The following is a 12,606-nucleotide window of genomic DNA, read 5'->3' on the forward strand; positions in this document are numbered from 1 at the left end:
AACAGATGGCGTCTGCTTGCTCCGAGGCCGCCGGCAAACAGCGCAAAAGTCAATGCCTCCCGGGTCCCCCGTCAGCGCCCCTGGCCCGGCTCCTACTCAGCGCCACCAAGCCATGCCTCCAGCCCCCTGTGCACCCTCAGCCTCTGACTCCAGCCTCACTCCGGGTCTCCACCACGGCCATCCCTTTGGACCCCACCTTCGCCTGGGCGAAAGCATCGGGGATGGGGCCAGCCGCGAACACTGGTGGGTGGACTTTCGTGCGTGGCTGGGAGCGCTCACCCGGGGCTCCCAGCCCCTTGCACAGCAGAGGCATCAGCAAATGATTCTGAGCTAAGAGGACCTGCGTGAGTGAGTGTGTCGGTGTGTGATTGTGAAGACGGGCTTTCTGTCCTCCGCTGCCTCATTTGTACGGGAGGTCTGGCTTTCTCTGCCCAGAGTCCAGCCGCCTGCAGGGGCCAGACCTGGAGTAGGGTTAGGTCCGTGCAGGAGCGAAGGCACATGTGCGTGAGCATATGCTATTGGTGTTCCGTCTGTCACCCAGGTAGGAGTCTGGGTGTCTGGGTGAAAGGTCACACACCAACTGCATGTTCCAGGATGAGGATATGCTTGAGAGCGCTGTGAAGTTAATCGAACTTTCTGAAGGGATCCTCTTGGGTGGGAGGGTGGCCGGGTCAGAGGTGAGTGCACCCTGTGCGTGGTCAGTGCATGCAGGTGTGAGGATGTGTCCAAGACTTTTGCAGAATGAGGTCACACATACCAGTTGTGTGTCCAGGTATGATGCCACACTCTGGTGTATGGGCGGCCCCTGCTGCCTCAGTCTGGGCATGCTCCCTCACTCCTGGCCGCTCAGCCAGGCCACCCCCTTCCGGGCTGCTCCCCTCTGTGAGCTCAATTCAAACCAGGACTAGCCCGGGAGTGGCCTGTGGAGGTGTGAGTGCACGCCTCCCTCCATGACACATTCACTCACATGAGCACCTGGGGCATCAGAAGAAAGGGTGTGGGTCTCGAACCTGTTGGGCTGTGAACAGGAGGGAGAAGGATCCACCGAAGAGAGAGGCACCTGTCCTAAGGGTGGGCAGATTCCCTCTGATTGGGCTGGGTTCCAGGATGTGCCGTCTTCCTCTCCTAAGAAAATGAGGTCCCTTACTAGCAAGAGAGCTCGGGGTTCCCAAGTCCTGGTGGCTGGACCCTTGGCTCCCACAGGTTTACTGGACCGAAGTGAGGGACTCTCACAGTGGCCTGGCACGAAGAGGGGTCTCTGGCCCACCGCCCCCCCGAAAGCTAGGCAAACTTTTGTAGTTCATTTCGTTTGGCCTTAAAAATAACTTCTCGAAAACTTTGTCCGAGGTAGCTCCGGAAGGAGGCGCCCGGCCTGGCGACCCTGCGCAGAATCCGGCCGCGGTCCTCTCTCCCCCACTCACCCCGTGCCAGGGGGGCAGTCAACGCACAGATTTCCTTGACCTCATAACCTCAAGGTGTTGGAAGGTGGGGTCCGGGTCCTACGCTCCTGCAGGACAGATTATCCCAGACTCACTTTCTTACCATCACTGCACGCGGGAGACCCTACAGGGGCGGACCCCTTTCTCTCCCCCAAACACCTTCGCAGGCCCCAGCGAGTGGAATTTGCTAGGGGCGAATGACCTGGTTTCTAACACTGCCACAATCTCTGTCCTGGTCGGAGAGCGCTCGCGCACGGGCCGGGTCAACTTTCTGGAAGCTCTCCGCCGAGCTCTTCCGCATACCACTCTCCCCACTCTCCCTCCTCCCCCCTAGCCTGGCCCTCCAGGTCGGCTTCCAGGAGGAAGCCGCGCGAAGTTCCGCGGTCGGCGGTGGGGCTCCGCTCCCTGTGCCTTCCTCCCCCAGCCCCAGCCCCCGGCGTCAGAGGCGGCTGGGCTGGCAGGGCGCGGCCAGCACTCGTGCCAGGCGGAAGGGCTTGCGTCCGGAGACCCCCGGGCCGAGTCTGCACGCCCAGTACGCCCGCGCCCCAGACCGCGCAGGCCAGAACCCCGCGGCCCTGGAAGTTTGAAAGAGCAACGTGGAAACGCATGGTCGGGAGTGGAGGGAAAACTCATTTTTCTCATTAAACGAATTTTCTTTACTCTGAAGGAGATAAAGAAAAGTAGAGAATAAAAATGTGAGAGAACATTAGAAGGACATTAGAATGAGGAAAAGACCTGGGGGGGGGGGGGGGAGGCACAGAGAATCACAGCCAGAGAAACCCAAGGCCATCCCGCCCGAGGACCGCGGCATTAATTCCAGATGTTGCCATTCAAAAGGGAAAGAAAATCCGAAACCTGTTACCTCCTCTGCAGACCGAGCTGTACCTCAGGCCGTGACGTCAGGACGGGCGAGTAAGGCGAAAGTTAAAAGTACTCCTGGGGGCCCGCGGCGACCTTGTCTGCAGCCCGGAAGGACCGACAGATGGATGCGCACCCTGCGTCCAAAAGGATCTGGGGAGACAGAGAGGCCACTTTTAACTTTCGTTTAAAAAAGAAAATTAAACTGTTCGTTAATTTAAAACAATAACGATGAAAAGAATCCCACCACCACGAAAAGGAAATCGAGATGCTGCAGAAGTGAGGAAAGGAAAGAGCAAGAGGGGGCAGAGGGATGGGGCTGGGGGGAGGGGAGAAGAAAGGCGCAGAGCGCAGGGGACGCGGCGGGCGTGGACGGGAAGCGGGACCTCATTCCTTCTCTCCCGACTCTTCCTTAAGAACGAAAATCCTCGTAAACCACACTTACCCTCCTTGCTGCCTATCGTATCAGGACTTGAAAATAAAGGACCTGCGTTTTAAGGGCAGTAGGGGAAAAAACAAAATAGCCTCCAACTACTCCAAACGCGTCGGACTTGGGAGCGCGCCGAAACGGAGCCGGAAGGAGGCAGGAAAAATCGTCTTGGCATTTATGCCATATGCACCCTCCTCTCTCCACCCCCACCCCGACCACAGTAATTGAATTGACACCTGCCCCCATCCCGCCCCCGGGCCGCCAGGGCCACTGGGGAAGGTCGGCCTTGCCAAGCGCCCCGGGCCAGCGAGAGCGGCCCAGCCGAGCCCGCGCCCCAGAAGCCGAGGGGTTACACACGTCTACGTAGAGGCACCGGACACGGTAATTAGGCGCAATTCACACGCTCTTGGGCGCACGGAAACTACTTGTCACGATATTTTCAACGCTCCTCCTTGCCCACTTTTTTCCACTCCTTCCCTGGCGCGCCCCCTCCCCTCCCGGAGGCACTCTGTGGAGCTTTTGGAGTTTCGAATCTTTCGGACACTGTAGAATGCGGGGCTCCCCGGGCGCGGGCCCCGCCAATCAGAGCGCCGTCTGCCTCCCCTGGCCAATGGCAGGCGCCACATTGTTGTCCAATTCTGTCTAATGGAGCCCTAAGGAGCAACAATAGAGCGGGCGAGCGGCTCATTGAGAGTCTGGCAGCGCCGGGCAGCTGGGGCCCGGCTGGACGCAGCGTGCGGCGCGCTCGGCGAGGGGACCCTGCGCGGCGAGGGCCAGGTCGCGGGTTCCAGCCAGCCGGTCCCTAAACGGTCCCCCGGCTCCGATTTCCGACGGAAGGGCTGGACTGCGCAGCGTTCTGAGGGGGTCCGGAAGTTCGGACATGGTGACTGGAGGAGGGTGACGTGGTCACATAAGGGGCCGGGGGGCAAGGGGAAGAGGCCGAGAGCGCCAGCGTCGCGAGCGGAGCTGGGAGGCGCGTGCAGCGCCAGCGGAGGAGGAGGACCCCCGAGCCCAAGGCAGGTAGTTGAGGGCCACAGGGAGGGCGGGGGAGGCGGCCCGGCCAGGCCGGCCGTAGGGAGTGCGCGGCCTCAGGGAAGAGGCAGCGCGCATAGGGAGGGGGCTAGGATCCCCGGGCGGAGACACCAGGATTGGGGCCCGGGCTCCGGCGGGGACCGGCGGACCCAGAGGAGGCCGCGGCGGAAGCGCGGAGCTGGGCCTGCTTGGGCCTTCAGGGGCCTCGGCGCAGGTGGGACTCCGGTGTTCGCTCAGGGCCGGTTCCAGAGGCGACTCCCCTGCCTCGGTACTGCCTGCTGGGCCATCTGAGTCCCAGGAACCCAACTCCCAGACCAGAACGCGGGAATGTGCGCCCGAGCGGGGTCCCGCGGGGCCCCAGGATGGGGAGGGCGTGTCTGACGACTTGGTCCCTAAACCGGGAGGGGAGGGGAAGGCCCCAAGAGATGAGCAGCAAAAAGGATCTCCTTCCTGCAACGCCTAACTTTTGCAAGATACTTTTTCCTCCTCGACTCCTCCTCCAGACTCGAAGGCTAAAAACCGTGCCGCAGGTTTCACCCCATCCCCACCCCCAGCCTGCAGGCCTGCGGGGCTTTCCCTCACGCACACTCCTTGGCCCCGCATGGGCCATGCGACCCAGACAGCCTATCAGCTGTTCTCGCTGTTTTTCTCGTCCCTCAAGCTTATCTTTGGGCCGGTTTTGCCTATCTAAAGAAAGTTTCTCTGACTGAATTTTCACTTTTCTCCTCCCCAGGCCTCCTAAACTCAGCTCCACTCGCGTTTTCTCTCCCACTTTCTGGAGGCCGCCCCGTGGAACTTGTAGCCCCCACCTCTCCCCGGGTCCCCGGCCTCGGCCTAACTTTGCTCCCGAGTCGTTTGTTTCCCTGCTCTCACGCCACTTGCTAGAGCTCTTCCTTCTGTTCCTGATTTTTCTCTCGAACTCTCCTGCTCCCACCAGCCAAAAAACCCCCTCCGCCCACCCAGCAGAACTCCATGCCTCGCTCGCTCTCTCCTCTTCCACAAAACTGAACATTTCGCCTCAGGTTTTCCTGTTTTGCTCTCGACATCGGTCTAACTGTTGGGTCAAAATTTTCTCTCTAATCCGAGTCCCATGAAACAAACCTTTCTACCTGTGTCACCCCAGTTAAGCTACACTTTGGGGGATTATATTTTCTCTTCCGAACCCTCGTTCCATCCATCTGAACCAGTGACTTTCAGTCTTTTTTTATTTTTTCCAGAGGAACCACTGATTCAAACGAAATCTTACACCTTGAGCATAAATCAGATAGAAGAAGAGCTCTGGTGGGGGTGGGGGTGGAGGAGCTCGGCCTTGCAGGGGGCTCCGAGGGCACGTGCTGCTAGCAATCCGACAGTCGCTAGCCACACTCCCGGGGCCGCGATTTCCCCGTCTAAGCCTGGGCTCCTGGAGAGCGCGCTTGAGCTTAGAGCCCCGCGACGCCTCACCGCACGTCTCCCCCCTCCCGCCGTCTTCCACGCCAGGTCCTGCCATGGAGCTGCGCTCGGAGCTGCCCAGCGTGCCAGGCGCGGCGACGGCGGCGGCGACAGGGACGGGGCCGCCCGTGGCGTCGGTGGCATCGGTGGCAGCGGCGGCGGCGGCGGCCGCTTCGCTGCCGGTGAGCGTGGCGGGCGGCTTGCTACGGGCGCCGCCGCTGTTGTTGCGGGCGGCGGAGAAGTACCCGCGGACCCCCAAGTGCGCGCGCTGTCGCAACCACGGCGTGGTGTCGGCGCTCAAGGGCCACAAGCGCTACTGCCGCTGGAAGGACTGCCTGTGCGCCAAGTGCACGCTCATCGCCGAGCGCCAGCGCGTCATGGCGGCGCAGGTGGCGCTGCGCAGGCAGCAGGCGCAGGAGGAGAACGAGGCGCGCGAGCTGCAGCTGCTCTACGGCACGGCCGAGGGCCTGGCGCTGGCCGCCGCCAACGGCATCATCCCGCCGCGACCCGCCTACGAGGTCTTCGGCTCTGTGTGCGCCGCCGACGGCGGGGGGCCGGCAGCCGGAGCGCCCGCGGGGACCGGAGGCGGCGCAGCGGGCGCCGGGAGCTCAGGTGAGGACGCGGCCCGGCGGGGAGGAGAGGGGGCAGGGACGCGGCCCGGGACTTGTCTCGGGACTTCTCCAAACGCCCCGACTTTGAGACGCCCCGCACCTCGCACCCAGCCCCAGAGTTTGGGCATAAACACAGAAACTCTTCTTTCATCCCCTTCTCAAGCATTTGCACTTTACTCCTTTCTTTCACTGCGGGCCCAAATGTAAACGCTTTGATCTTATCTCCTCTCCGCAAACGCAGGCAGGTCCCAGCTCCCCGGCCCACTTGGCTCGGTCTTCTCCCCAGAGCGGAAACCCGCGCGTCTTCTCTTTTCCTTGGGTCTGTGCTTCTCCAGGCGCCGCGGTTCCCTCCGCTCTGTCCCACTTCTCTCCAGAAATCAGACCCTCTCCGCGCCCCCGCCCCCCATCGCTTTCTTTAGGCGTTGAAGACACCGCATTCCTTTACCCCGTGTGACTCCTTCTCCGTTGTTCCTAATGCTCCCGGACAACCGCAAGCTGCGCCCTGCTCCTCCTTTCTAGCTTCTTCCCCACTCGTCCCCGTTTGCTCGGAGTACGCGCTGTCTCACTTCCCTCAATCCCCTTTCCTCTTCTCCGTCTGCTCCCTTGCCTGGCCCCACCCTCTTCTTCAAGACGCCTTGGCTTTTTCCAGGGAGGGAGAAAATTAGGCCGGGCACATTCTGGGGCCCTCTCAGCTTGGGAGGAAGGAATTCCTTAGGTCTTAATTTTGGAAAGGGTGCATTAGAAACAGAGGCTCTACTTTTGCCTGTAGAGAGGCTTGGGATCTCATGGATGCCCAAGGCGCCGTCCTTTACAGGCTGTGCTGCCCAGGGCCAGAGGGGCACCCAGGCCTGGGCTTGCTCTCGGAATCACGGAGGTGGAGTGGGGTCTTCTATACAGTGTGTGGTGTAGGTGGAAGATACTTTGGCTCCTGCTTGAACCCTGGGCCAGACCACTTCTCCAGGGCAGGGCAGGACTAGAAGAGGGATAAGGGTGGAGGCGTTGGGGCGCAGATGTAGGAAGAGGGGCACTGGACCTTGTGTTTACAGGGCACAGGTGATTGAGGTGCTGGGAACAGAAAGGGAGCGCGCCCTGAGGGCAGGGGGAGAGACTGGGCTGTAGGGGCTCCGAGAGGAAGTAATGCCATGCCGGAGCAAAAGGAAAGAGGGCACTGGAGCCCAGTGAATGAGGGTCGTGGGGCTCAGAGGGAAACTGGGATCCAAAGAGCTGGGTTGCTGTGGTGCGGTCGGCTGCCCACTCCTAACCTCTCCTAACATGCCCTTTTCTCCCCTCCCAGAAGCCAAGTTACAGAAGTTTGACCTGTTCCCCAAGACGCTGCTTCAGTCAGGCCGCCCGGGCAGCCCGCAGCCGCCGCCAGGCAAGCCCTTATCACCCGACGGCGCGGACTCGGGTCCGGGGGCATCGTCCCCGGAGGTGCGGCCGGGCTCGGGCTCGGAGAACGGCGACGGCGAGTCCTTTTCAGGGTCGCCCCTGGCCCGGGCCTCCAAGGAGGCAGGTGGGAGCTGCCCGGGCAGCGCTGGCCCCGGAGGCGGCGGCGAGGAGGACAGCCCGGGCTCCGCCAGCCCTCTGGGCTCGGAATCCGGTTCCGAGGCCGACAAAGAAGAAGCAGAGGCCGCGCTCGCGCCGGGGCTGGGCGGGGTCCCGGGTCCACGGCAGCGGACGCCGCTGGACATCTTGACGCGCGTCTTCCCGGGCCACCGGCGAGGCGTCCTGGAGCTGGTGTTGCAGGGCTGCGGCGGCGACGTGGTGCAGGCCATCGAGCAGGTGCTGAACCACCACCGCGGGGGCCTGGCGGCCGGCCTTGGCCCCGCCGTGCCTCCCGAGAAGGCCGCGGTGGGTGCCGTCGCAGCAGCGGACGACGCGTGGCCGGGCCGCGTGGACGCCGCCGCCGCGACCGGGGGTCCCGGGCTGCCCGCGCCCCTGCAGGCCGGCCCCGCCGCCCCGCCGCACCACAGACCTTTGCTGGCCGGCGCCATGGCGCCCGGGGCGCTGGGCTCGCTGAGCAGCCGCTCGGCCTTCTCGCCGCTGCAGCCCAACGCCAGCCACTTCGGCGCCGACGCGGGCGCCTACCCGCTGGGCGCGCCGCTCGGCCTCAGCCCCCTGCGCCTGGCCTACTCGGCGGCGGCGGCGCACAGCCGCGGCCTGGCCTTCATGGCTCCCTACTCCACCGCCGGCCTCGTGCCCACCCTCGGCTTCCGCCCGCCCATGGACTACGCCTTCAGCGACCTCATGCGCGACCGCTCGGCCGCCGCCGCGGCTGTGCACAAGGAGCCGACCTACGGCGGCGGCCTCTACGGGCCGATGGTCAACGGCGCCCCGGAGAAGCAGTAGGGTGAGGGGCCCGGCAGCCGGGCTGCCGCCGGACAGGCGCCCCAGCCTGGTCCCCGCGGGCGCCGGCCCCCCGTTGTCGGCGCGCTCTCTGCGCCCCAGCTGGGGTCCTTTCGCTCCAAGGTGGCTTTCGGTTTTGGTAGAGGGTGGGGGGGTGGGGAGAGCCGAGCAAGGGGAGCAGCTACAGATGCAGATGTTCTCGGAGGTGTGCGGGGCCCGGACCCGCACCCCCGCCCCCCTCCTCAAGGCCCGCCGCCCTTCAGAAGGCCGGGAATTCTGGAGAATTCAGAGGCTGTGGCCGCCTCGCGCGCCCCTGCCTCCGCTTTTGCTCTGCTCCTCCCGCCCGCCGCGCTCTCAGACGGATGGCAGGATAGTCCCGGAGTCTGTCTTCTGTGTCTCCTCCCCCCTTTAAAAAAATTTTTAAATATCCTCTCTAACAAATATAAATTTAGGATGTATAAATCTCTTGGCACTGAGTCGAGTCTTTGGGACACACATATATATCGATATCAATTGTAAAAAAAAAAAGGAAACAAGTTCTAAGGTGCACTTTTCTCGTTGCGGTATTTGTCGCTCTCTTTGTTGCTTATGCCGATAAGCATGGGTTTCCTTGGTGCAGTGTGAGTTTTTATATATGTATAAATCTATATATAATCTATACATATATATACAAGCCAGTGTATAATGTTATAAAATGGAATTCTAAGTTATTAATTGTAACTTGTAGGTGACCTCGGTATTAACGTGAAAAACATTCAAAAACGAGCAAAAAAAATGGACATAATGGAAAAAAATTAGACTATGCGCGCATTGTACTTATCAGGTTTTATAGATTAAATATATTGTAAACTCGGGACGAATCCCGCCCCCCACCCCCACCCCTCGCCTGCGGCCGGTCTCTCCCTAAGGAGCGGTCAAGGTGCGCGCTGAAGCAGGAGCAGAGTGACGCGTGACTGAGCCAGAGCCGCCGCGCGAGGGCCCATCCCGCCGCCCGGGACCCGCCAAGCGCTCGGGCCGATGGGCCGGCAGCCGGAAACGCTGCTGCAGAGAATGGCTCACTTTGTGCTTTCCTTTGCATAGACATGAGCTAGAAATAAATGTTATTTTCTAAGAAAACGCCGATCCCGTCCGGCTCCTCGGGCGGCCGGATTCAAAAGGTCTTAATTTCCCGTCGGGCCGCGGGGCCAGGGAGAAGCCTGACCGAGGTCCAGCTGGCGCTCTGACCCTCGGGGATGCGGGGCTCGGAAACTTCCCGGGGCGCCTGGGAGGGCCGGCCGACGCGAGCGGCGCGCGGCTCAGACCTCCGGGAGCACGGCGCCCGCGGCGCGGCTGGGACCCCGGGTCTCTCCCGCTCCCGGCTCGGGCGCGCGGGCGGCGGCGGGGTCGCCTTGCCAGTGCTCTCGGCCCCGGGATCGGGGCCTGAGCCCTCCCCGGAACCTGAGGGGCTGGCTGCCGGGTTCCCCTTCTCCCCGGGGCGCAGATTTGGGCGCAGCCGGGTCGCACACCGCGCGCCTCCCTTCTCAGAGAGGTTCTGGAACCAACGGCGGCGGCGGCGGCGCCCGGGGAGGGAAGGCTGGGACCGTTCTCCCACCCGGGCTCGCGGCCCGGGAGTTATTTTGGGGTGGGGGGATGGGGTGCTGCCCTCGCCCGAGGCAGCGTAACCCAGAGTGGCGGTGAGGACGCACCTTCCAGCCGGATCTTACCCCGAACCCCTTTCCTTTCCCTCCTGACGAGGAACAGAGGAAATTCGCCGCTCGGTCAGACCCCTCCCGCGCCCTCCCGCTGTCCGTCCCGCTCCGGGCAGGGAGACGCCCCCTCACAGGCCGCCCCCTCCCCTCGGCTGGGCCCGGCGACATCCCAAGGTAAACTTCTGGGGCCGGCTCGAGTTCCGCCGGGCGGTGAAACTTAATAGCAGGACAAGAAAACGGTTTAATAAAGAAGGGCTTTAATAGGGAACTAATTTGATTGAGTTGCCTAATTCCACTTTAATTGGAAAGGGGTTTGGCTGTTTGGTTATAAAGTGCGAGGGTGACGATGAGATGGAAGTGGGGGGAGAAGGAGCGAGAGAAAAAAGATGGGGGCAAGAGAGAGATGGGGCGAGAAAGGGGATGAGGTAGGAAGGAAAGCAGAAGGAGAGGGGAGAGAAAATAGGGAAGAATTACTTAGAAGGAGAGGAAGGCGGGAGAAAGCGCGCGGGAGCTTCTAGAAGTGTGAACTTCCTGGCCCTTCGCCGCCGCGCCCTCTCCAGCGCCCCGCGCCCTCCTCCCACTCCAGGTTTTCCGGGGCCTCGGGGCCTCTCCCGGCCCGGTTCCAGCCGCCCCCTTCCCGGTCTCTGCCCTCATCCCCACCCAGGGTGAACCTAAGATGGGTCTGGGTCTCCTGGTTTCAGGAGGGACCTACACGGGGTCTCCCGGAGCTCCTTGGTTCCCGCTTGTGCTCAAGCCAGACCCGAGGGGGCGGCCTGTGGGCCCGCGTTACCCACTCTCAACACCAGGAGCTTCGTAGATTTCAACATTATTATTTTAGTTCGTCCTCGCAGCAAACCCGGAAGAATCCAGTGAGTTGTTTATTATCGGCTCTGCTTTACAGAGAAGGAAACTGAGGTCCAGAGTGATTTAGGGACGTGTCCAACCGTCTGGGGCCCCTGGATCGCTTCTCGTCTCCACTGTCCCCCTGGGCCGCCTCCTCCTCCTCTCGTGAAGCCATCGCTGCTGGCCAATGGTAGGGGCTCTGCGGAAACCCCCCTCCCATGGACGCAGGCGGCCCAGAGAGGGGAAGCAGCTTGTCTTTAGCGCCCAGGAAGGCTGCGGCCTCAGCGCGGCCGGGAGCATCTTCAGTAGAGCTCATAACGGGAGTGGTGGAAGTTCCAGCGTGCGGAGTAGTGGGGCTCCCGGGTTCCTCGCTTCCGCCGGGCGCACAGCCGCGGCCCAGGCCCCGCGACGGAAACCCAGGGCGGTCAGTCACAGCGTTGACGCCCGGCAAAGTCCTGCGCCCACGCGCGCCCCTGACCCCACTGCCCACTGCGCAGTCAGGAAGACTGAGGCTCAGAGACCGACAGCGACTGGCCCAGGGTCGCACATCCAGGCTCTGAGGAGCCGGAATCAGAACCCGGGACGCTCAAGCCGGGTTGCTAGCTGACAGTGGTGGGAGTGGGAGTGGGAGTGGGGGTGGGGCGGGGGAGTAGGCGCCTAGGGTTCAAAGCATCCGCAGCGGTGGGAGGGATCCCGGCTGGGAGGAGCAAGGGGTTCCCCGGTGGGTCGCGGTCGCGGGCAGCGCTCACATGCACCCCTGACAGAGGACAGAGGCGGGAGCTTCGCCTCTTTTCTGCGGGGAGGGGCAGGTGGGGTGGGAGTTCTCTTCCTGACCTCTACTGTCCAAGTTTATTCCCAAACTCTCCCCTAAGTCTGCTGGAGGCGACCCCGGCCTGGGCACTGGAAGGACCTGGGCGTGGACAGCCGTGCGCAAGCTCCGATTCACCGAAGTACTAGTCGTTTTAAAATTATTTTTGTCCTCTTCCTCCTCCCCGCTTCCCTTTCTTCATAACAGCAGCAGCTACACACTGAGTGCCTACTGTGTGCCAGGCTCTGTTCTAAGCACGTACGCCTCAGGATCCTGCTCAGTGGGTGAGAAAAAGCCAAGAGCTGGGATCCAGGCTCTGTCGCGGGCTGGGTTTTTTCATCCACGGATTACTTCAGTCAGCAAATATTTACTAAGTACTTACTGTGTGCCAAACCCCGTTCCAGGAGCTTGGGACACAGGTGTGCAAGACAGGCACCATCCCTTCCCTCTAAAAACTCGCAGCGTGTTGGGGGTGGGGGGAGGCAACTGAACAGGGAAGGATGGCTGATCCCGTGCTCCAGGGCTCAGGGAGGTCTGCCCCCGGGGACAGGCGAGTCAGAGTACTTCACCTCATTTCCCTTAATTAAATGGAGCTAATAGGTGTGTCTGCCTTTCTGAGTACTGTGAGGATTAAATGAGATAAGGTGTAAAAAGCTCTTAGCCCAGTGCCTACTCACTAGGCCCTCATAATTGTAATTCTCAGATCAGTTGGTGTGCATTGTCCCATTTCTCAGAGGAGTAAACAGCTCAGAGGAACCAATGACTAGAGCAAGTTCCACATATAAATGTTCCCAAGTGTCACAGAGAAGGGTCATCCGATGGGAGAGCGTGGGTTCCGGAGGTGGGAGCTTCTGAGAGATGAGGCTGCAGCTGAGTCCCGAGGGCATTGGTGAGGGGCAGCGTTGTGACCCATGGCAGGAAGTTGGTGAGGGAGTGAAGGGTCCCTCTGGAGGAGCAGGTGGAGAGGGAGGAGGTGGGGACAGGTTGTGATGTTGGACAGAAGTCAGAGATCAGATCATGGAGAACCTTGAGTGCCAGGGTAAGGAGCTTGGGTTTCAGAGTAAGGGTCCTGGGAGCCACCGACAGCACTGCCTGGTGAGGTTTGCATTTGGATTGAATA

The 12,606-nt window shown here is 61.8% G+C and overlaps 1 protein-coding gene across 1 annotated transcript; it reads left to right on the forward strand.

Annotated features, from left to right (window-relative positions):
• The first annotated feature begins 2,188 nt into the window (after positions 1-2,188).
• DMRTA2 (DMRT like family A2) lies at positions 2,189-8,285 on the forward strand. The gene is made up of 3 exons (XM_014852178.3): positions 2,189-3,747; positions 5,239-5,802; positions 7,096-8,285. The coding sequence occupies exons 2-3, from the start codon at positions 5,247-5,249 to the stop codon at positions 8,148-8,150; spliced, it is 1,611 nt and encodes a 536-aa protein (XP_014707664.2). The 5' UTR covers positions 2,189-3,747; positions 5,239-5,246; the 3' UTR covers positions 8,151-8,285.
• Positions 8,286-12,606: the final 4,321 nt, after the last annotated feature.

The sequence above is a fragment of the Equus asinus genome, chromosome 5 (genome assembly GCF_041296235.1).
Source record: "Equus asinus isolate D_3611 breed Donkey chromosome 5, EquAss-T2T_v2, whole genome shotgun sequence".
Taxonomy (NCBI): domain Eukaryota; kingdom Metazoa; phylum Chordata; class Mammalia; order Perissodactyla; family Equidae; genus Equus; species Equus asinus.

Excerpts from the sequence above, each read along its gene's own strand:
- DMRTA2 (XM_014852178.3), top strand. The coding sequence starts at position 5,247 with ATGGAGCTGCGCTCGGAGCTGCCCAGCGTGCCAGGCGCGGCGACGGCG. Across the intron at positions 5,803-7,095 it reads AGCGGGCGCCGGGAGCTCAG|AAGCCAAGTTACAGAAGTTT; the intron begins GTGAGGACGCGG and ends CTCCCCTCCCAG.